General features: G+C 46.2%; 1 protein-coding gene across 2 annotated transcripts; it reads right to left on the bottom strand.

Moving 5' to 3' along the window:
• Positions 1–2,648: 2,648 nt before the first annotated feature.
• Positions 2,649–22,585, bottom strand: WDTC1 (WD and tetratricopeptide repeats 1). 2 transcript variants are annotated; one of them, XM_026863472.1, is made up of 16 exons: positions 22,438–22,585; positions 20,223–20,306; positions 19,231–19,277; positions 17,925–18,036; positions 17,303–17,490; positions 16,441–16,623; positions 16,037–16,131; positions 14,855–14,970; positions 13,690–13,765; positions 11,843–11,939; positions 10,485–10,658; positions 7,049–7,284; positions 6,502–6,670; positions 5,887–6,079; positions 5,573–5,745; positions 2,649–3,987 (listed from the first exon to the last, which is right to left on the bottom strand). In XM_026863472.1, exons 1-16 carry the CDS (start codon positions 22,543–22,545, stop codon positions 3,930–3,932), a joined length of 2,109 nt encoding a protein of 702 aa, XP_026719273.1. In that variant the 5' UTR covers positions 22,546–22,585; the 3' UTR covers positions 2,649–3,929. The 2 variants fall into 2 exon arrangements, with proteins under 2 accessions (XP_026719273.1, XP_026719274.1); XM_026863473.1 differs by having other exon boundaries at positions 2,649–5,745.
• Between the last annotated feature and the right edge of the window lie 1,656 nt (positions 22,586–24,241).

Raw genomic sequence — 24,241 nt, 5'->3', positions numbered from 1 at the left:
TGTGTATAAGAGACAGGGTAAGAAGTTCTCCATGCATAAAATTAAAGGCCGGGCTTTTTATTGCAGCTATCTTGCCTGACTACAACACTGGATCGATGTACAGAGCAGGAATACTGCCATCATTGTTTTTTGCAATCTCTCCTTTGACGAGAAACAAAAGGTTTCGCTCCCACTTCTGCCAGCGCCTTGCCACTGGTGGTTCCTCTCTCCCGTTGTCAGCAAGGAAGCAGCTCTACCTCTCGTCACCGGACCAAAATGTCCTCAGGACAAGGATCTTTGTCTCCTCAGGGCCGGTGGTGCCTCACTCACACCCTGGATCCGCAGAGCCCTTCCAAGAGGAGAGCCTGGCCACTGCAGGGAGCGGCAGTTTGGGTTTGTCCAAGCGCTCACCACCATGGCTATAGCTGGAGCTCGGCCTGGAAGGGATTCGGTTACCTCCCCTTTCTACCCCAGCTCATCTCTGAGCCTGAAAGAAGCAGGCACCCAGCCAGCTCTTGTTCAGTAAGCAGCTTCCTTGGGAACCTTCCCTGTTGTGACAGCTCAAACATTACAGGGACTGCCAGAACCAAACCACTCAAGGAAGAGATCCCCTCCCCCTTCTGACATTGACAACCGAGGCAGCAGCAGGCAACACCGCGTGCAGGAGTCGATTTAAAATGTCACCGAGGCACAGGCTGATGGAGGACACCAAGGCGTCCTTCCTCCGCCCTGGAGGTGATGCTGGGGTGGGTTGCTTTGCGGTTTTTTTTGTTATTCCCCTTCCTGTGGTCTGTGCCTGCTGCAATGTGACAGCCTCTAATCGCTCAGCGTGAACCAGAAACGTCACTCTCATCTGTATTGATGATGGTGCTACTCACAAGTGCAAGAACATACGCAGGCTCAGCCACCCATCCCAAAAGCATGCCCCTAAGCCAGCTCACCCCTCAGCTTTAACCTTCAGGTCTTCTCTGCTTCCTCTGTCAGTTGAAAGCTGCATTTCCTTCTCTCTCCCTCTCCAACAGACACAGCCAACCCACAGGGCAACTTTTATGTTTAAAGGGAAAGCCACCAGTTTCTCGGGGACAAGGGGCACAAGGTGGAAGTGCTCAAAGAGCCAAGTGCAGGTCACGACGATTTCTCAGCTACAAAACCCACAAAAAGGCCCACCTTCTCTCCTCGCCAGCCCTGGAGGGGGTCCCGATCAGTCTCCTCTCCTGCAGCAGCAAGGCCTGAACAAGCTACGAGGAGTGTAACAGGCAGAGGACTGAATTCCTCACTGCAGCAACAGCAGGCAATTTTCTGACATCCTGCTCCCATTTTGCTCAGAGACAGGAGCCATCTTGAGCCCTTTGCCGACTCGTTCCTGGCACTGCGAACAGTTACATCATAGAAAAGTGAACTCATCACTAGGGCTGCGACCATTCCTCTCCCCACATCCCAGAGCATATCGCTCCTCTCCCTCCTCAACCCAATTCCCTCACCCAAATTACAAATAAAACTCAATTTCTGGGTCCTTCTAACCATTTCCACCCACAATTCAATGCTCAGCTTCTCCTTCCACGCTTCCTCTTTGTCCAACCATTCAGTCCAAGATCTGACCTAATTAGTTGACTGCCAATTCCAGCTGTGGATGCACATTGCTTTGTTAGAGCAGAGCTGTCTTTTAAAGCAATAATTTATATCAGACAGGATTTGAAATGAAGAGGCCTCAAAAGGCCTTCAGCTGAAATGTGTCTAACGGGAATTTTTAAGAGAAGAGTTCAAATGGATTTTGAAAATAGCAAACCGGTTTTCTAACTCTTAAGGCCTGGCATTCTGCAGCTTGGAGGGCAGGAAAGTATTTGGGAGGTTTTGCAGCAGGAGCCCAGAGGAGAAAGTGAGTTTGTGATACTCTTTAGCACAGGATCATCTCTGGGTCTATGTGGTGCTGTCCTGCACACCACATGGAGTGCAAGACAATTTAAGGCAATAAATGCGCTGTTTCTGACAGCGGAAACAACTCAGAAGATCAGTCAGTAATGTGGTGACTCAGGCAGGTTGACCTTGGGTCTGCCCCACCGACTAAGCCACCTCAGGGCAAGAGGCTATTTAAAAAGAGCTTAAAAGGCAAGGATAGACTGTTCTCTCTACTCAGATTTTTGCCTCCCCCTCACTCACCCAAACTTCCAAGGTTCAGCAGGGACTCAGCAAGGATTTTATCAATTTTAACCCCCACACTGACAAAACATGATTCAGAGAAACTAACTCCATTACAGCACCATTCATCTTTCCCTAAGATGCGTGCAGCACTCCTCTTCCCCAGCAAACCCTTCTCACCCTCGCCCCAACGTTTGCAGCTTTAGCTCTAAACCAAGCCAGAGGTGGACTCTGCTCCCAAATACAGCCCTGGCCCTTGCTCCACCGACAGATCTGAGCTCCCGCACCTGGATGAACTTAACAGCAGCACTAACTCAGCAGCCACCACAGCTTACGGGCCGTGTTTCGAGCTCCCCAGCCCCCTTCCCACTCAAGTTTACTGAGGCCTCTATTCTCCATGAAGCAGCACTGTTGAACAGACAACATCCAGCCCAACCAGGCCACCCTCCACCCACCCTTGTCCACCTCCATAGAGGAGAAAGGTAGAACAAAGCCAGAACAATTCCCCAAACAAAATGACACCAAGAAAGAACTAGAACAAAGAATTGTTTAATTGCTTAACCCTTTCTCTTCCAGGGACCAGAGAAACAAGTTTTCTGCTCCTTCTAAAGAGGGCAGTAAGGCTTGTGTGTTACCTCTACAACTGCAGGGGCAAAGTTTACGAGATGATCATCTTTAGTACTTGAAAAAGCGAGAAGCAATGGTCATTGCAACACTAAGAAAATCCTAGAGTCTCCTAACAGAGAGCCCATTGCTAGAATACAAAAATAAAGGAAGCATCCCTGCATATCCCAGGCTAGAAAGAGTTAACCAGAAAGAGCAGGAAGAAGCTTTCCCAAAGAGGGGGTTGAAGTAAACAGCAGAGGTCAATAAAGCAACATCTCCCTACTTCCCCAGCAGGTTTTTTCCTTCACCAATAAATACAAATTCCTCATGAAGAAGTGACAAAGCAGGTAATCTGCCCACAACAAGGGGAAAAGGGGCTAGAGGCAGAAAGATTTTTCTCTCCCATTATTATTTCTCTTTTTTAACCAAAGCAGCCATTAAAAAAAGCACTCCACTGCAGAGGCAGGGAATTCTGTAGCTTTCACACTGCAACTGGCAGGTAAAAGAGCTGCACTGTCTCACAAGGGTAAAAACAACAAAAAATAGCTGCCACAGCAAAAGGTGAATGGGGAGGGAGAGGTCTGTTCTCTTCAGAGCTTTCCGTCTCAGTCTCTCAGTTTAAAAATCAAAGTCTGCAGACATTGTCTACTGAAAGCTGAAAAAAAAAGTTTGAGTGGGAGGAGAAGAGGGGAAAAAAAAGAGGATGCGTCTAGTAGGAAAGCCTTAAGCAAAAAAAGAAAAGGCCAGACCATGTCAAAAAGCCACCCAAGTGAGAATAATTTTCTGCTGTCTCTGGGTTTTGAAGAGCGTTGAGTGCCAGGGTACGCTAGGGTGGGGGAGCTTGTACACAACCAAACAGGTAAACTGAGCAAGCAGCCACATCTACCGCGCTGGTACTGCGGGAAAACGAGGAAACGTGCCCTCAGCAGCCAAGTGACAATCTGTCCCGGGAGAGCTCTGCTTCAGCTGCAGATGGAGGGCGAGTCTGCCATCACAGCTCAGCACAGCAGAAGTAGCCAGTCGTTTCTGGGCGGCGAGGGACACGTTCCCACTAGACCAGGGTTTGCTAAGGCTCGGTTTCACCCACATGTGAAAGAGCTGATGGATGTCTTTGAGCGGCAGAGATCAGGTCCCAGTTAGCTCCACCACGATTACAAGGGGGGGATCTCGCTACGCAGGGATCAGTGTCCTTGGAGAGATGCTGCCAGCTAGGAGACTCTGTGACCTCTCCCTCCTGTATGAGGCTCACTCATCTCAAAGACTGTTCTGGAAGGGAGAGAAAGCCAGTTACCTTGATCAGCCAGCACTGCGCAGTCTCTCATCAACGCCTGGCAGCCAGAAGCAGCCAGAGAAGGAAAGGGAGGCCTCTCATCTTTCCACAGCAGGAACAGGAAGACCAGGAATTGCACCACATGGAAGAAGAGTCCTAATGCAGCACACACACATGCGCACACACTCCCAGACACACGTCTCACACCCCTGGGACCAAGGCTAGCATGTTCAGACCTTCAGCAGTAAGAGATACGAGACAGCGCAGAGCAGTTAAGATCTCCAGGGGCTCTTTGGTCTTAGTTGATAGTCCTAGAAAAAAAACAACCTCTTCGGATTCGGTTGTAGCACAGCTGTGTAAGATCTATTTGATATTTAGTGTTTGGCAACTGCAAGAGGAAAAACCAGAGCTGCGTGTTACATGAGAGGGGAAGGAATGGAAGTACAACGCTGCATTTCTAGGTGTACCTCTGGCTTTGAAGCCAGAGTCAGTGTGTGGAGAGTGGGAAGAGGAAGGAGGGTTCCTGAAAGGACCACTAATCCATCCGGTGTTACACCAACAACAAGAGGCCAACTTTGGCCAGGACAGAGCAGCTGACTGTACAAAAATGCTGCTGTCTAAGAGCTCAAAACTTTAGTTGTAACATATATGCGGTGGCAACGTTCTCGGCTCCAGCACAGGTGACATGGAGAGGAGAAGGTGAATACAGCTACATACATTTTGGGCAATGGAGAGGGAAGCTCTGGAAGAGTGCTGTTACCAGCCCCTTTCCTCAGCAGCTTTAGCTACATGAGTCCTCGGCCTCTGACCAAACCTGCTCCCGTTGCTGTCACTTTTCTCCATGGGTTCACAGACCACAGAAGAAAGTATCAGAGCTGGGCAAGCACATCCTGCCCTGTTGAGCTGCACATACTCAGTGCCTTCACTGTTTCATCAACTAAGACAGATGCCCAGGGACAAGACAGGCAATATCCAGTCCTTAATACAACACAGCTACATCTGGTGACAATGTGTTAAGAGATGGAAGGCAGAAGAAAGATGTTATGGGATAAAACAGGTGTTTCATGGCCAACAACTCTAAACCAGGGGCCTCTAGGCAGGCTGGTAGCACGAAAGCAGTCAAGCTTTCAAGACCAAGATCACTGCAGTAAATTAATTCCATAACCCTGCCCTAGGTTTGTATTTTATTCAGGAATTTAACATCCCCTGTATGAATGCAGGCAACACCCCCTGTACCAGATCATACAGCAGCTCTGGAAAAAAAAAAATAAAATCACCAGCTTACACTGCTTACAGACAACTCAAAGACCCCTGTTGGGACTAAATTCCACTAAAGGCAAACCCCGGACTGCACTGCCATGCTGCTCAGTAGCGTGACGGGAGAAGGAGGAGGTGGTGGCGATGGTTTAAAGAGACGGCCGCTCCTGCCCCTGCCAGCTTGTCCTACTCTGTGCATAGTGCGAAACAGTGCAGTCATTCATCAGAGAAAGTTCAGGACCAAGGAAACTAGGTTCCCTTTCAGCCAAACAATTAGAGGAAGGAGAGGCAGTTCTGTTTTAGCTGGGCCGGCACTGGACTTGCCCCTCTGAGCTGTCTTCATCGTCTGAGCCTCCAGCCCCACCACTGGTCAGTCCTGTAATCCGGTACCCCATGTTCAGCAACATCACCTCCAGCGGGTCTGCATTCATTCGTCTCTGGTTAGCTTGGGAAGCACCTTCCATGTCTACTACCACACGGCCATTAAGGGTTTCACTCTGCAAGACAAGAAGGGAGAAACCTCAGCCAGGCAGCACTAGCACCAAAACAGGGCTGCAACTATCAAGAGATCCCGGTAGGAAAGACAGGGATGTGCTGCATCTCACAACAAGAAGACAGCCTTTCACTGCGGCTCTTACCTCTGGCCTAGGGTTCCACAGTCGTACAACTGGGTCAATGCCACTGGTTGCCAGGAAGCAGTAACTGGGATGAGGCTGGAGACAATTCACAATCGACTCGTCTCCCTGCAGCACTCTAACAAGGTTGGTGGTTTCTTTCTCCCAGATGAAGAAGGAGCCGTCATCTGACCCACTGACTATGTACTGTGCATTGCTAGGGTGAGAGGAGCAGAGACTGGAGATCACAGCTCAGAGCCAAAGCTAGTCTCTAGCAGAGATCAGAATCTCAGTTGGCTTCTATAATCAGCAGGCTGCCACCCCTCACGCTTATGGATCCAGAAAAAGCTTTCTGTGTTGGTTCCCTCCATCCCCAGGGTTCATGTTTTCACTCCCAAATGGCTTTTCTGAAACGCTAGCCCAACCGGGTCCTCTGTGGATCTGCTACTGAACCAGCTATTCATGCAGCCACACAAGGAAGAGGGTTTCTGTCATCTTTTTCAACCCTGCAAACCAGTGTCAGCGTCATTTTATGAACAGTCACATGGGGCTACGCACGAGGCTTTATCCGACGGAAGAGAGCATTCTGCTGCTGCTCACACTCCTGTCCTGCATCCCTATTACGCTCTGCCAACATACCTGCCAAAGAAATTGGCCTCTTTGATGTCTGTAGTAGTGTTACAGTGGCCACAGTATCGGAATTTGTAGTCGTAGCTGCGCTCCCTCAGCACCATCTCATCCTCTGAGATGGAGTCCTTGCGGCCTGTGGCTCGCAGCCGGATGGGGCCACCCCCTTTCTTGTCTTCAGCTGGAAAGACAACAGATTTCCCTCATCACAATCTGGGGAGGGACATGTTCTCAGCAAACAGCACTCTAGGACACCCCAATAGCTATAGAGAAGAGTTAAGGTTAATTCCAGCAGGAAGCAGGGTTTAGAAGCACAAGCTTCCTTCCAGATTATCTCCTGGATACATCAGACTCCTTTTATCATCCTCTCACTCACAAACAAACCAGGACCAGGCGCATGGAAAGAACAGGCTCAGGCCAGTTTTTATGTGCAGTAACAATCAATCTCTCTCAGAAGTTGCAGCTTTACTTCAGAGGGGCAGTTTAAGGAGAAAATTCCTTGTCCGATCATTAGGTTTTAGTACAACCTTGAAGAACCACACTGAACGCTGGCACTCACCGTTATCACTCTTGGAGAAGAGGGCTGCATTGATGTCTCTGTCCAGTGCATCGCAGGCACTGCTGTGTGCTTGTTCTGGGAACTTCCCTTTAAAGTCGTCCAGACACTCCAGTGCTTCTGCCACGTACTTGAGTTCAAAGAGACAGCGGGCAAGACGGAAGTGGGCCTTCAGGTGGCATGGATTCAAGGATATGGCCTTCAAGCAGTCTCTTAAAGCATCATAATGGTCCCCATCCCTGAAGAAAAGGCAGGGGTGGATTAGATAGCTCAAGCAGAAACAGCATACATTTGCCACTGCTGTTTCCCAGCCCTCATCTCACTCCACAGCTTGGTGTTTCCAGCGCTCTCTGTGCAAGCAGACATCCCACCAGCTCATGTACTAATAGCATTTGCTGTTTCCCAGGGGCACCATCTGACCTAGCCCAGCTTCTTGAACGCACCACCACACGCATACAGGCAGCCCTGTAATGCAACCACACAGGGAAGCCCAGCAAGTCTTGACCTGCCATTTTAAATCCGACAGAGCAGAGCTCACCGATAGAACACATTTAGGGAAGTCCTTTGAAGATGGAGGATGCACAAGCCCTCTGGCCAAGCAGACACAAGGCCTCTCCTGCAAGGCGAGCGGGGCCTCCTCGGAGCACGGCAGCTCACGCGTGCCCCTTGGTGGACGCACAGCGTGGCAGCATGTTTCCCTGCCCACAGTCACAGCCACTTGTAGCCCTCAAGAAGGAGCTACAGAACTACCACACTTGATAGCCCTGATGGACAAATACCTAAAGCAGCAGTCTTTTCTCACCTATAGAGGAAAAACCTTCACGTTTTAGAAACAAGCGTTATAGCAGACTGGTATCAGAACGGATATTTATATCCTGTTTACAGTTACTGGAGACTGTGCTTCATTTCCCTGAGCTCCATGGCTGTGGGAATAAGAATGTCTCTGCTTGTGCTCTGGAAGCAGGAGAGACTTGATGAGCCTCGCACGCTGGCATTCAGTTCAGACTGACAGAGGCTGAAAAGTCAACCAGGGCTGACACGCCTGGTGCACCAGCACCAAGCCTGAACTGTTCAGAGGCACCACAATCTGTCTTAAGTGTGTGCCAAGTCTCCATACGAAGGCTAATAATAATAATACGAAAAATAATCAGTTTCACACCTGTAACCTATGTGCACTGCACCTACCAAACAGTCCCAAGGGGAAGGGGGTTAACTGCCCTCTACCTTCCACAGTTTTAGATCACATGGAGCCTTTGTCAGGGGAGAGGTGCTCCTGTGTCTCTACTCATTAAAAGCAGCTCCAAATCTTTGGGTTACATGTTAAGCAGCACTTATTCAATGTCACAAGAATGTTCTGCAAACCATTCATCCTCCTGCTGCCTCCCGTCTAGGTGGATATTGGCCACATATTACAGCTTGCTAGCACAGTACAGGAGGTGGAGTGCCTTGTCCATGAGATCTGCAGTGGAGCAGAATTTTTTCTCGAGGTTCTTGAGAGCAGACTTTGCAGCACTGTCTCTGGTTAATCCAGGAGGCTGGAGGCACAGCATCAGGCCACTTTTATTCAAAGAAAGAGGGAATGCAAGTTACCTGATATGATGGCAAGCAGAGTGTCTTACATTTTCAGAGCTGATTGGGCTATTAGCTGCTCTGTCACCCTCAAAAAATCCTTCAATCTCAACTACCTGTGTCAGACAGCCTGACAGACTGGTCTGAAAACGTACACATTGAGATGTAAAGCAGGCACTGACTTCTCCCATTGTTACAGGTTTGACTCAGCTTCTGCAAAAATGCTCCAACTAGAAATCAGCTAAGTACTGTCAACATAGAGTGCTAAAAGCAATCTGGAGAGTGATGCAATTGGTTCTTCTGACCAAATTTTAAAAGGCCAGCCTTAGAAGTGCTGCAGAGTATGAGTAGCATCTTAAGGGAGATGAGCAAGGGGAGGTTAGGAAATTACAGACCTTCCTTTTTTTTTAGATCTCTCCGTTATTCAGAGGAGGCCAAAGCAAGACCTGCAGTATTCTGCAGGGTGGCCTTTAGCTGTTCCTGCTCCGAACACGAAGGATGGTTCAGCGTGGGTCACTGTCCAGCTGCTTCACCCTCCTGCCCCGTGACATCCCAGCCACCTCCTGCCATACACCAGTAACTGTTCCTAGCAGAAGAGTGTTTTCTGCACCTGAGAAGATACCAGCTCAGTACTATTTAAATTCTAATCATTGCATGCCACAGAAACCCATTGTGCATACATTTTCACATCATCCTTCTACAGAAAACTGTAGCAAAGCACTAGCTGACACACAGGAAGGTTCAGATCTGCCAACATCCTTCGGGAAAAACGATTCCTATAAGAAAAATGTCATTCATGAGATCAGCACTCAGCTTCTGTCTTCCATTCCTTAATCTCAACCTATTGTTCTTCTCCCTCTGAACACTGAGGTCTTTTTGAGGCAGCTCCCAAATCTCTGCTATTGCAAAACAGCCAGTAGGCCAGTTACCAACAGTCACAACAACTGCTGGCTGCTCTTTATCTTGGCAAGAAGATAGGAGAATTCATACTGGGGATTTCAGCAGGGAGAAGAGAAGGATATCCTCACAAAGCAAATGTAGATGAAGGACCACAGCTATTTTAAATATGTTAATGGCAAGTCATGCTACTCAGTCTTACTCTGCTCAAGGGGACAGATACTAAAATAACTCAGCTGTATCTTGCAGATGCAGCTCTGGCTATTGGTCAGAGAAGACATTACCTACTGCAGAGGCTAAAAGCCTATTTTGCAACATTCAAGACAGAACCTCCCCCAGACTTTGAGGCACCAGTTGCCGCCTCCCCAGATCCCTCAGAGAAGTTTGTTTCCAGTCAAGGGGATGTGGGTTAGCCAGGGTAACACAGGAACCACCAGGTCATGCCTGACTATCTGCAGTACTAGTTACCTGGATAAAGCAGCAAACAAAGCAACTCCAGGCAGTCCTACCACAACCTTATATCATGAGATACGAAGTTATCAAGTATAGTAACCATTACCTCATCTGTTGACAGCAGATTCAGAGCCATACTCTAATGCAGATCAGAACTATCCAAAGAAACACAAACACCCTTGGAGACACACATAAAGCTGGTACTCAGAAGCAGATTTTTGGTTTCTTTTTAAACAGGAAAGGAACAGAACATTACTCAGCATGCCAGTAGGCAAAACGATGAGCTACTACCAGCTGTGCCTGCCTGCATGGTACCCGTGGCCGTAATTTCTCCAACACATGCTGCTGTGCGATCCCCTTGTTCTGGGCCAGAGATGACCCACTGACAGCTTGATCCAACAACCCCATCCCTGCTTCGTGGAGCCAAGTGCTTCACAGTGGACAACAAAGTACTCGTGGTACTAAGAAGTCAGGTACCAGCAGCGCCCATGACACTCTCTGAGATTCTCTGCTCCCTTACCACTTGCGCTTCATGTAGGCAGCAGCTCTGTTTCCATACAGCATGGCGTTGTTGGGGGCCTTCTGGACTGCTTTGCTGTATAGCTGGATGGCTTGAGTCCACAGCTGGCAAGCAAAGGCCTCGTTGGCTTGCTGCTTGATTCTCTCCAGATATGGAGGTAACTCCACTTGGGGACTGAAGAGGAAGAAGAAAGGAGCACAGGTAAGTCTCACGTGCTAATGCTCTGTTAACTCCAGTTAAATGTCTGCAGTGCTTCATTCTGGTTTAGCCAGTCCCAGCAAGCATTAGCTAATATCAAAAGTTTCATACAAAGGCAGAAGAGACCCTGAACAACCTGAATACACAAGGAAGGTTTCTTTTTGACCATCATTTGACTCTTTCCATTTTTTCTTTATATACAGACACATACTCAAAATTGAAGAGTGGATATTTCAAGCATCTAATCCCTCAGACATCACCGACACATTTTTGCTTTGGTTGCATAAACATTTCCAATCCTCTTTTAGCAACGTATAACAGAATACAAATTCAGAAGGAAACCAAGCATCCGAGTTCACAGGGCTGCACAAGGCCCATCCTCAGCAACCACAAAATTCCAGCCACATCTCTGCTGCTGTGGTGGAGGGGCCATCTAGAGGAAACAAGCTGAAAACATTCAACAAAGTGACTTTGGTGGAACCTAGACTACCCATATATGGTATTAAGCAACTGTCTTGACTTTTAACCATGTCTCATCAGCTGGAGGAAAAATTGTCAGCAAGATGTGCTTCAAGTCTGCTTCTGCTTCACCCCAACTGCATTTTGCTCTTAAATAAAGGAAGCAGCAGGAACAATAGAAGAGAGCTCTCCATCCATTCCTAGCTCACATGCAGACTGCAGGAGTAATGACACCAGTGTCATTGTCTTAAAGCAATTTTGGCTGCTTCAGTTCAGTCTGCAGCAGGCAGGTGCCCAAAAAAATGTCAAAGGGAAGCAAAGCTGTTTCGACCCAACAGCCTCTCCCATCTACAAAGAGACAGTTCCTGCAGGTCAGGAAGTAACCACCACTGAGGACAACTAAGAACACCTTGCTTCCAGGTCTGAAAAGTCATCTCTTGGTTTTGTCTGCAGTAGTTCATCAGAAGAGGGGAAAAGTCCTCACGGACAACATTTCTCCCAGGATGCTCCTGCCTGATCTGACTCTCGTTCAAGCACCAGAAGCAAATGCAGCTCCTAGGACAGAGGCCACTTGACAATCATGTCAACACGCCAAGTGGATTTGCACGTCACACCTTGTTTAGCAGCACCTAACCCTGGCAAGAGGACGAGGACAGGAAGAGAGCTGTAAGGCTTTCATGCAGGTAGAGCTGTCCCCTTACCTCACATGTGCCCTTCCTTCAGACAAGCGGAAGCCGTTGCTGTGGAGATGGATGCCATTCGACACTCCATTGGTAGAGGTTTTTCCATTCTGCACTTCTGAAGGTTACGAAAAAAATAAAAATACAGCCATGCTAAGTATCAATGTAGATTATACAAACTATTATCCGAAGCTTCAGGGTTTTATTTTACAACAGAGCCAAGCCAATACCTCAGCCTCATTCAGAACAGAAATAAAAACTCCCATGATTCCACATGCCCCACCTCCTCCAGCCACCTGGATTTGCTTTGCCTTCTTACATTTACTACAAAATCTCTGCGGTATCCTTTGTAGTACACCTCTAGAACAGAAAACTAGACACATGTAGAACTAAGTATGCACAAAGAGAGGGCAGTTTGAATTGAACTGCCTTCAGACTGAGTCGAGGCCATGATCAAGAGCACCTGATCACTAGAAGCCTGATATTTAAAACTGCAGAAGTATTTAGTAACATTAGTAACTTTGTATTATAGATTCACTCTGATAAAGAATCATAAAGTGAAGTTGTCAAACATTTAATAGAATAAGGAGGATCAGTAGAACCACTGGATGAATCCAGTAAAAGAAATTCCAGATGCTTTATTCCTTTTCTTCTTTTCTTACCCTACTGCTCAAGGAGCCATTATAAGCTGAAGTAATCCTCTGAAGGTCATGCAGCCACACCATCAGCCATTTCCATAGAAAATACTCAGCTTCAATTTTTACAAACTGCATTTATCTTGTAGCTGGGAGTGCTCCTGCGGCCATTTCACAGGTTGGAAAACTGGGGACACTGTCCAACCAGGCCACTGAACTGCTCAGAGAGTTCAGTGTGCAGAGACATGCACGCACACGAAGTTCAGCCTTTGCACTGATACTGCCTTTTCACAGCCTCTGCCTGAACTTTCTGTGCCCAACAGGGTGGAGCATTCGCTGCAGCTGCACCACTGTGAGCCTGTTCTAACCCTGTCCTGCCATTTAAAGCATGACCTCACCAGATACCACAGTACAAATCACCCACATGCATTCAGGACAGAAGAGAAAGGCAGGCAGGGCCTGCTACCAGGATGTGAGTGTTAGATTAAGGCCTAAGGCGTGCTGAGTACACAGATCAAACCCTGCCAGAGTGCTCTGAGAGCAGGGAAGGGGCTGAGCAGGGAACACTCCCTGATAAGAGTCACCCTCTGCCCGGGGAATAGCATTACAGCCTTTCATTGCATACTGCCTGCAATATCTGTGTACAAACAGGCCCTGTAAGAAACACGGCCAGGTATAAAAAGGCTTTTGGATATACTTGTAAAATAAATGACTTTTTGATTCAACTATCTCATCACCAGGAGGGATATTAGTGCCAGGCCAGATTCTTAAGACTAGGAAAGAGATTGCTCTGTCTCCTTCCTAATGGTTGTAAAATGGGATAGCAGATGTATTCTACATTTTACTAATAAGTTTTTAAAAAATTAAAACAATATATCATTTCCATGCCTGTCCACAGTTTTCCCCCCTTTAGCTGAAGGCAGGTTACCAGGACCTCAATCACTCTACAAAACCTACTTTATCCTTGGTGCACAGCTTTAAGCATTCTCCTTAGTTCACACACGCATTCACCTCTCAACAGCTCACTTCTTCCCCCAAGACACACGTTTTGTCACTCTGTAGAAGGGTTTTAGAACTCAGGGTATGAACTGCACTGCAGAAACAGCCCAGCAACAGCCATGCCCTACTTCATTTTCCTAGTTCTTGCCCAGACTGGGCTGCACCCTGAAAAAGAGGTGTAGTACGTGATTTCACTCTGCCTTCCACTCACTTTCGTGATAGCATGATACTTACCCCCTGAAGTATGGCACTTCTTTGGAAGGAGAAATGTGTATGGTCGCTGTTTGTACGTTAGATCAAACAAATAGACCTAAGGAATGAAGAAAGACAATGAGACAAAAGAAGTCAGTGGAACACTGATGCTCAAGTCACAGAAATAAAACAGGGTTAGATGGGTGTATGGTTCCACATTTGTGTTTTGCTATTTCCAGTTTTCTAACTGGGAATCTTGCTTATAAATGGGTACACAGAGGATGACAGTAGTGCCAGTGGCATGTTCCATTCCAGCACTGGGTTCAGAAAGAATAACGCTGAGAAATAGGAGCTTTGTCTTACTGAGGATGTAAGGAAGCCCTCTCCACGCCTACAGAAGTTGAAAGATGACTAGAGCACAAACCAACCTGCTCAAAAAGCTTCAACTTCAAAAATATATTGTAACTATTTAATTAACACAGTGATTATGATGAAATCAAACATTTATTGACAGAAAAGAGGCAGTACACTAAACAAGCAAAAGTCTCTCTAAGATGAAACCAAGATTTCCTGACAAACTTTGAAAGGAGCCCTGCAAAGCCCTAATTTAAAACTGTCCTGGTATAGGAACGGACAGCCCAAATCAGACCTACAATCAGCACCTTCTCTTAAAGGGAATGAGTGCATGTGTGAGAAAAAGATCTGTAGAGGACAACCACAGAGTAACCTGCCCACAAGCGAAGGTCCTGCTTAATCCATGCTGATTAATGCTGTCAGGAGGATTTTCTCATTTCACTGATAGGCTTTACAAAAGACCCATGAATATCACCCAGCGCTTAAAATTAAAGCAATCAATACTCCAAGTGAAGGCCTTTGCTTCTCTAAGTTCTTTATCCACTAGGTTCTATTATATTAGCAGTTTGACGTTTCAAGAATGAGTTATGAAATCTTCTCTAGGTCAGCAAAGGTCAGTTCCAGAGCTGTTTTTTTACCTCTTCCGGAAAAGCGAAATGGGAATTGGAAAACGGTAGCGTAACAAACAAATCCCTAACACCAAGCATTTAGTCTGAATGAGTCAGAAAGCAGTTTAAACAATTCTGTTACCCACAGAGAAGTTGCTGCACCTGTTTTCAAGAACGCACAACGTACATTGACCCAAACACAACCACATGTGAAGCTTTCTGTCAAACTCTAGCTGTCTTCTTACCTGCTCCCCTCCCATGTTGACTAAGAGCTCAGTGCCATCAGGACTGAAGGTGACGTATGTGGCCACCAGAACTCTCAGCCGGTTGTTGTAGTCTGGAAGCTTCACTGGAAGGTGCCCTGTGGGGAGAAGAGGCCCATACGTATTAGTGTAACGAGTAACCGTTGTCTTTGTCCTACTCCAGCTCCTCCCTTTTACAAGAGGTTGTTAGGAGAGCAGTGCCATGAAGCGCATGCACCTAAGTGATCTTCCATTTCCCACTGCTGTTTATTGAAACCTTCCATCAGCCACCAAAACACGTAGATGTGCATAGCTGCCTTTTCACAAGTTCTAGGTATCAATTCTGCGAGGCTATCTCTGTATGAAGACCAGATTATAATGAGCTTGCCAACAATGAAGTCTGCATAGCCCAGCAAATCTCAGTTTTAGGGATTCACTACAGATTTGGCTTCTGCAATTTGTGGCCATCTGCAAACAAATACCTCCATCTTCAACCCTCTAATTGGGTTTCCTTAATAAAGCCCTTAGCACAACCAAACCAAGGCTCCTAAATATTCAGCTCACACACAGGTTCTTTTGCTTCAGACAGCAGATGTGTTGCATGACCAATTCAGGGGACCTAAGAAATCCTCTAGTGGGACTCATCAGAAGGAAGACTGTCAAAACTGGTCTGCTGAACATGCTGGACCAAGATACTTTAAAAAAACCCAAACATTTGGGGGAAAAAAAAGATAGTAAATAATGAGCACTGGAGAACATCATCCAGACTGGCCAGATACTGCATCACTGATGCTTCATCTGCAGGATGAAGACAAGGCACTTCTCTTCCGTGCCAAAAAGATTCTAAACAGCAGCCTTGCTGGGACCAGTTCCAGGAGAAAGCCTGTAGTGTCCAGGTTATCCAATCTTTGGCTTTCCAATAAAAGTGACAAAAGACATCTACGCTAGACAAGAAGTAAGGCCAGCTCACCAACACACACCACTGCCAAATCAGGGAAAGTGGGCAGAGTAACATAAGCAAGAATTCACAGCATAGAAGTGATATAAACTGCAATTCCACGGAAGACCCCTGCATGAGAGAACTCCTCTTCCAGGCAGTGGTTTCTTGTGTGATGGGTAGAATTCCACTCCTTCAGGCATCAACTTACAAGTCCCACCAGTCACCCCCAGCACAGGTGTCAATACCTGCCACGTAGTACTGTGCTGCACCATCTGGAAGCGGTTTCTGTCGGTCACAGAACGTGTGTACTCCAGCTGAAGGACTCTGCTTCATGCTTTTTCTAGCCAGAAAGAACAACAGTCTTATAATCACAGCATTCAACTGCTGGAAGCCTGATCTACGCTGGCACTTCTTGTTCACACACGAGGGCAAGGCCTCATGCTTATACAGCTGTGCAGTCACGAGCCTGCCTCACATCACGCCAGTGTACTCACACAGACGGGAAAGACTGGGGGTGATAGAAAAGCCTGGGTAAAACTTCACGGTGAGACAGGCGAGTACCAGATCACTGCAACTCCCCCTTCACACCAGTGCCTTCAACAGCTTTCTGTACCACTCAGGTCTGCCCAGAAAAGCCAGTTGCCATTACCTGTGGTTGTGGATCATGCGTATGTCATAAAGCCGCACAAAGGGTCCACTTGCCCCTACTGCTAAGTAATTGTTATCCTGGGGGTTGACCGTCAGGCATTTGGCCTCCACCAGCTGCCCACAGTACTCTGTCAGATCTATCAGGACTTCTGAACGTTTGCTGTTCTCTCGCAGATCATACTGTCTGCAAAGGGAAGAGGGAGTCAGGCAAGCCGTGTCACTAGACAGGAAGCAGCAGTAAGAGAGAGGTTAGCATTCCACGGTGTCCAAACCGAAGAGCACTCCGAGCAGCACATTTATACTGCTCAGTAGTGACCTACACTTAATTATCCGGTTTGTACATGAAGAGATGACACTAACAATATTAACAGTCCTTTGTGCCACAGTTACCGGAAGCATCTCAGTTCCATATACACTAGGCCTCAATATCATTGAGGATAACCATTAAAACCAGCTCTGTAACGTGCACAGATTTATTCAAGTCCCAAATTAAACTCCAAGTTGTGATCTCACAAGCAGTAGCTCGTATGAAAAGCAGAACAGACTCTCGTAGTAACATTACTCATTGAAGAGTCTCAGTGAATCTGAGGGGAAACACCACTCAGTGTTGTATCTCCCTTCCGTTTGACATGGATGTCCCTTACATGGCCTTTCCTTTTCAGTGGAGGAAAACAGAGGAGCTGAGGAGAGTATTTATCAGAGGAGCCTACATTTCAAGATGAATCCTTCCAGTTTCAGGAAAGGGAGAGATTAGCTTAAGCTCTTTAGTACAGAGACAGTCTCTCTTCAGATCTGTGCACAGTACATACTGCAATGGATCCTAATCCAATTAATTTTGGGGCAGAACAACTAGAGTTCTGTACCTGATTAGCCCATCCTCTGCCGCACTCCAGAAGGTGTTAGGCCACATGGGAGCTGTGGCAATCCTCTTAACTCTGTTGGTGTGATCTCCAAACATGTGGATGGTCTCCTTGACAGTCAAGTCATGGACATGCACCTTGGAATCTGCAGCTCCCGTGATGAGGATCCGATCCCCTGAATGCGGGAGGAACTGGGGGAGACAGATTTGACTCTCAGACTGTGCTGAGGCTGTTTGCACAGACATTGCTGAGCTGTCCTGGCAGGTCACAGAGCAGACTGCTTTAGGAACATGGGACGACCCACGTTACTACCTACATTACACATATGTAGGCAATCAAGAGTCACCAGCTACAGCAGCACACAAAACAGCCTCTTTGTCACACACCCCAATTTTCTACAACCACTTCCTTTGAATTTCCAGAGAGAATGAGATAAATCTGAGCACTACATAAACTAAGAATTGCAGGTATTAGATTTAATGGATTTTTTTCCTAATATTAGAAATATTATTTTGGGATGGTGGTGTGGAATTGTTTGCAGGAAAAAGTTTCCCAGCAAGGCTCTATTCTCTTGCTGCTTAGGTTACTGGTTTTGTTAAGCTGTTTATTCCTTCCAATCATATACCTTGACAGAAAAGATGTTTGCAGTGTGTCCTGTGTGCATAGAAAGAAGTTTCTTGTGGTGCAGAGGGTCCCAGACAATGGTATGCTGGTCATCAGAGCCAGAGGCCAACAAGCTAAAAGAAACAGAATAGAAGTATGCATCATGTATTCTTCTGTTCTAAGCTGTGACCAATTTCTTGGAGTGGTTTGACCACAGACAGCCATTAAGTTAATTCAGCTCTAAGCAGCCCACTTCCTCTCTCTTTTCTCAGCTATGTGTTCTTGTCGCTCCCCATGCACCAACCCATTCAGCCAGTTCAAGGAGCTAAACCAGCCAAATATCAACTCCATGGAAAATAAAGTGTTTTTCATTGGTTTAGCTCGTCGAACCAGCTCACCACAGATTCAGATGGCACAGGAGAAAACAATAGGAGCAGTTGGTCAACAACAAAATGCAGTGCCTCCATTTTCCTTATTAGCCTGGCTGCATTAACTACTCCACATCATCCCCGAACCTAAGCCAAGGCATTCATTCCTGGACTTTGGATGTGCCCAAGCAGTCCCAAGCCAGGGCTCATTTAGTGATTCACAGACTATTTTTTAAGTGCAGGGTGTGGCAGCGGCACTGCAAGGCGCTGTTTGCCTCGTACATCTATCTTCATTTGAAACAAAAGAATGACATCTACAACTATCAGCAGTTTTAAACTTATTTCCTTGTAGCTGTATCTCTTTCAAGTATACAAAATTTTCACTGGTAAATAATTCTGAAGAGTATCGGACAGCAGACTCTGGATCTTTTAAGAGGCGTGTCAAGAAATATGCGCTCCTTCTACCAGCCATTTCTCATGCAGATACTCTTTATTCCACTTGGTTAATGGAAATGCTCTTACGTTTAGTTTCTCTCTAAAATTGCAGAGGGGTAAATGCTCTACCTCCCTCTCTGATATATTTGTCCCCCAGCAGAAGCTTTTACCAGCATGGTGAAGGGGGTGGGGAAATGTCACTACCAGTTGGGCAAATCCTAAAGATCCATTATAATCCATAATACCACTTAAGAGGAGAGAGGCGGTCTTCAACCTCCACTTCTTAGTCTGACCATTTCCCTTCTGAACTCACTAAAGGGGCGTTTCTAATAATATCCAGATATATTTAACAAAATAAAGCTTCTTTTGAAGCGTGAGCTGTACTACACTTCAAAACTTTAAGCTTGAGCTCCACGATACTGGGAATGGGAAGCAGCTGTTTATGATAAGATGACCTACATCCTCATCTTGGGAGAACCTGGGGTTATCAGTTTGTTGATCCCCTGAATCAAGCCACATACTTACTCTCCTTTTTCATTCCATTCTAGGCAGTTGACACACCCAGAGTGACCCTGAGATGTAAAAAAAAAAAAAAAAAAAAGGGAAGATGGGAAGATGGCATTACACAAAGTTCAGACTTATCAAACAGAGCTGTTCTAAGACAAGGACACAGAGACCTCCCCACACATAACAACTTGTTCCAATACAAACAGTTTTTTTTATTACAACCCTGCAAAAAAAACACCCACATGGCAGATAAGCACCTCTGAAAAAGACAGACATGCTATAGCAGCTAGGGTAGAAAAGGCAAAATTAAACTAATTAAAAAAAAAAAAAAAAAGTAGCGTTGAATAAAATGGCAGCTTAGTCTCAGAGACTACAGAAATCCTGTACATGCGGAAAGGTGACTTTGCTTCAAAAGCCCTTGGCTAGGCTGACAAATTACATGTACAGGTTCTCTGGGAACGCAGGGAAAACACACTTTTGTTAAGTCTTTTAGAAGCACCTTGCTGCTGGGTGGCTATATCATCCATCTTCATCCAAATTAACTAACAACTGTACCAGGAAAGACTAGGGGAGCATTGAGTAACGTTTGATATGGGAGATGCAATCGAAAACGGGCACAAAAGAATCTTTTCCTCCCCCAAACCAAAATAATCTTAAAATCATTCAGAGCTGTGTCAGACTGCAATACTACCTGTTCTTTAGGCAACACATCACACTCTTCAGCATTAGAGCCGAGTTGACAGTTGCCAATCGCCTTCTTCAGGCACCACTGTCGGGGTTAGCTGATAGGTGCCCGTTAGAGGCTCTCTTGTAGGTGCATTAGGTAAGGCAGAAAGCTCACGCAAGATCTCGCTGAGCTATTCCTGGCTCTAAGGCAGTTTAGGGGCCTAAGTAATCAGTATCTATCCCATACAGGAGAGGGAATTCCATACACTCCGCTATGCTGTCCTTTCTGCAGCGAGTTGTACAAGCAGCAGCTCAGTTTGCTCTGCGAACACTGCTCTGCTTACCTGCAATTCTGCTTCTAGGCCCAGGCGTCGAATGAATGGATCGGTGACATGATAGTGTCGTTCGAAGCCCAGTGCACCCCTCTCCTGCACGAAGCAAACAAGCACCACACTGACTACAGCAAACAAAACACTCTTTTTCCTCTTTAAGATTCAAGAACTTTAAAGATCACTCAGAGACTTTGGCAGGTATTGGGGTGTTCACAGCATCAGGTGCCTGGCTTGTAGTAGGGAGACATCACTTGCATCATCTCCAGGTAGGTAGTTTGTAATCCTTGCCCTTGAATTGGTTTAAAATGATGTTTATCTAATTGCCAGGCTCCAGCTGGGTAGCCAAGACAAGGTCTAAGAGGCCCACACTAAGAATAAGTTGCCTACACAGAAGATAGAGCAGAGCTTGGGAATGCCTGTTGTTATCCCTCAGCAAGGATTTCAGAAGCCGCTCGCTCCTGAGGATGGCAGTGCCAGACCACAGCTGCTCAGAACCCTGCCATTACACAGAATCTGTCCTGAAGCACCACCACCACGGGGCAAAGTATTGGGGAACGTAATGGACAACATCCTTTAGAGGAGGCTTATTTCATCAGAAATGGAGTAGGAGCTTGTAGTTGCAGTACCACAGCACAGCCTGTTCTACAGGGAAGAGAACAGCTGCCACCAAACTGCGTCAGTACAAATGAAGGTGAAGAAAAGCAGGACAGTTGTTTCCCCTGTGATCTCGCAGGGTTCACAGATGCATTAGCAGATGGCTTCAACGAAAGAAGGCCAACTGCAGAGGCAGGCATGAAGAAAAGGGAATGCAAGTCATATTTGGGATGGAACATCTAACATCCAAGGAGATTCCTTCCGAGGACCCGACCCAGCCTCGGTCCCATCCCATGCCATGCTACAGCCAGGCAAAGACAACGTAAGCATTCGCGATCACCATTTACAGAGGAGAACACTAATGTCAAAAATGACACCGATGGTCCTAGGAATATGTTAGCAGTCACAGATCAGACAAGCAACTCGTGTACTACATTACAGCTCCACACACCAATGTTAAGTAATAAACTCCAGACAACAAAAGCTATTTGAAAACAAAATGGAGACAGATATAAGAGGATGGGAGGAAACACAAAAACCAAAACAGGCATTTTGTAGTAACTTCCATTACAAACTTCAAACCCGTTGACATGTTTTTAGGAAGAGCATTCCCAAAACACTGCTAGGCCCAGTGCAAGGTGCTGCACTTAAAACTGCCTTGCTATTGCAACCTCAGTGGCTTTGTGAGGTCTGTGCAGTAGGATATTGCTTTTCCTACAAGGAACTGTCAGACTTAGTAATCTTCCAAGGTCACACATGAAAGTCTGACAGAGCAGACAGTGTGAAAAAGTCCCAGGCTAACGCTCTATAACCACAGAATCGTCCCTTCCTTGTTACAGCAGCAAAATAAATCTTTGCACATGGATTAAATTACAAAGTTTGGTACCAAACTGCAAAGTGAAGGGAGCACTCAAGCTCCTAGTTCCTTATTCTGGCCGCTAACAGACCTCTTTCGTGAATGCTGATTACCAGCAAAGCTGCAAATGATTTAAGGCCTCTGAGTCCAAGTAATAATTGCCTATTGTGTCTGCTGTAGCTAGTCCTTTCACGTTAAGAGATATTTCACAAATGCAGCCATCAGATGACTGATCTGACCACCACAGAAGTTTTTTCCTACACAAAGAAAGGAACACACCACTCTTTAAAGAAAAAGAGACAGAAAGAGACTGAGACAGAGATCATTAGCTTTACTACAGTCAGAAAATACCTTTGATAGCAAGATCACACAAAGAGAACACATAAAGAAGCAGACAGAAAAACTCATGAGGGAAGCTAGCAAAGGGTCCTTTATGGTGCCCAAACACAAGTAGCTGTATTTCTCTCTTCAACATTGTACTCAAAAGGAACAGAGCTGCTGATGTCAAACTAGCACGGTGTGCTCCTGCCAGGGAGAAGAACTATATTCCTGTCACGCCAAACTTCACCCCAGCTCTTCATTAAAGATAGTGATAGGTCCTATGTGTTTGTTCTCTTAACAAACCGGGATGGCTTCTTATACAGCTTATCAATATGTAAGTAGCAGAGATCTTTTCAGAAGTAAAGGCAACAACATGAGTATTTCCCAACCCAGAGTGAACACCAATTCTCTATCTGCTCTCCACCCAACACAAGCAAACACTTGGCTAACACATACCTTGATCTGTCTGTGGATGATGTCTCTGGTAATGTTTGCTTTTGCCATCTTCTTGCAATGGGACAGACGAAAAGAAGCTATCGGAAGAGCTGCTGTGCATCCAAGCATGCCAACAGAGAAAAGATCCACACTAAGGGCATTTAATTACCTGCAGGACAGAACCAGGAGGGAACAAAGGCAGGCATACAAACATATTAGGCCATTCATATACAATGTCAAGTACTTTATTTTCAAAAAACAGCGGTGGCTAAGAACTGAAAAGTTTTCTATAAAGGCTCCTTGAAGAAACACAAGGATGGGAAGGAACAGCATCAGACTGAAGAACATCTGACTTAAGAGGCTGTCCCTAATTTGCAGAGAAATTCACAACTCCAGGACGACATCAGCCTAGAAAAGCATCTTTCTTTGTTTCTGTGCCAGCAAAGACCCTGCAAGTCCGGGGTAGCATCCTGTTTCACAGCTTGCCTCCCACCTCTACGTGTCCACCCATGTCCAATTTCACATTTCCCAAACTCTACAACCAGCAAGACTTATTACACTGTGAATAAACAAGGTGGTTTTGGCCACCTCTTCTCTCTCATTTACTACATTTGATTATCAGCCAAAAAAAAACCCAACCAAAAGGGCATAGATGTTCCTTAGAAATCACAACGGCCAACCATCAGGTGACACTATCATCTGAACACCCAGTTACATTAGCAACAGAAAAGGGGCAATCATTTTAATTTCTTCTGGAAATGCAGCTATGAGGTTTTCACATTCTTAATGGAGTTCCATATTTAATACACTACCTAAATACTTAAACCCCCATAGAATTAGCTACATCTGCTAGAAAACATTCAAATTGCAGAGCGATTGTCACCACCCTGCTCTGGACAGGCTGCCTAGAAAGGACCAGTTAATCTCTGAGAAATGATGTAATTCACCTCATTCACATACCACAGGCCCTGCGCTGTCCCACTTTGCTATTTTTACAGTTCTCTTTAAAAAAAAAAATAAAATTTTAAACACCCATTTCATCCTACGTAACCCAATAGTTTTAAATTCTCTTTAAAAGCAATCACAAGCAGAACAAGCCAAAATTTTCAAACGAGTCCTCTTTTGAATGAGGAAATGCTGATTCATTGAAACAAGAACATTTCACAGAAATGCAGCAACAAATAACTCCGCTGAGGTCAGGCAGAAGTTATGACAAACCCTGCCTGGTTCTCTACTGGTTCATCTGTCAGGTTGCTGCAAAGCGAGGGCTCCCACCGTGAGCGACGTCAGGGCCGTGCAGCCATACTGCAGCTTCCCCTGCACAGCAAAACCACGAGGCTCCTGCACCCCAGGATCCCCAAAGCCCCGCGCTTCAGCAACAATTTGCTTTCAAAACACTGTTAGCGTGCATACACGGGCATTTCCCCATGGGGAGGAAGTACCAAGAATTCATGTTTCCTCACGGAAAACAGAGTTCATCCGAAGTGGAGGTTCAGATCGCTTTCCTAACACAGCTGGCTCCTCCGTGCAGCTCCGCGGTGAGCACAGAAACATCACTACACCTACAGATAGCAAGAAAAGCCATACAAACAAATTGAAAATCGAATTTTCTTGCAGTGGGCTCCTAAACGGGATTTTTAGGGTAGCCATAGGATCTCTCCATCACAACCACAGAGAGAAAGCACAGCTGTGTGTAGTCTCTGAAGATGAACGTCCCTACAGCAGATGGTAGAAGACAAGCAACCCTCACGATTGTATTCCAGGCCTATTTTGTATGTATGATGAGAACAAAATTGATAAAATTCCCACAGTGAGAGCGCAGGCC

This window comes from Athene cunicularia (assembly GCF_003259725.1).
Source record: "Athene cunicularia isolate RWA chromosome 23 unlocalized genomic scaffold, athCun1 chr23_part2, whole genome shotgun sequence".
NCBI lineage: Eukaryota > Metazoa > Chordata > Aves > Strigiformes > Strigidae > Athene > Athene cunicularia.
Note: the sequence above shows the minus strand (reverse complement) of the source record. Positions and strands in the feature narration are given on the sequence as shown.

What these genes read in the sequence shown, in the direction of transcription:
- WDTC1 (XM_026863472.1), bottom strand. Translation starts at nt 22,545, where the DNA reads ATGCTTGGATGCACAGCAGCTCTTCCGATAGCTTCTTTTCGTCTGTCC. An exon ending in GAATGGAATGAAAAAGGAGA is followed by an intron (nt 18,037 to 19,230) that starts GTAAGTATGTGG and finishes TGTTTCTTTTAG; the next exon opens with CTTGTTGGCCTCTGGCTCTG. An exon ending in GCCTACATGAAGCGCAAGTG is followed by an intron (nt 7,285 to 10,484) that starts GTAAGGGAGCAG and finishes CCTTTTCTTCAG; the next exon opens with GGATGGGGACCATTATGATG.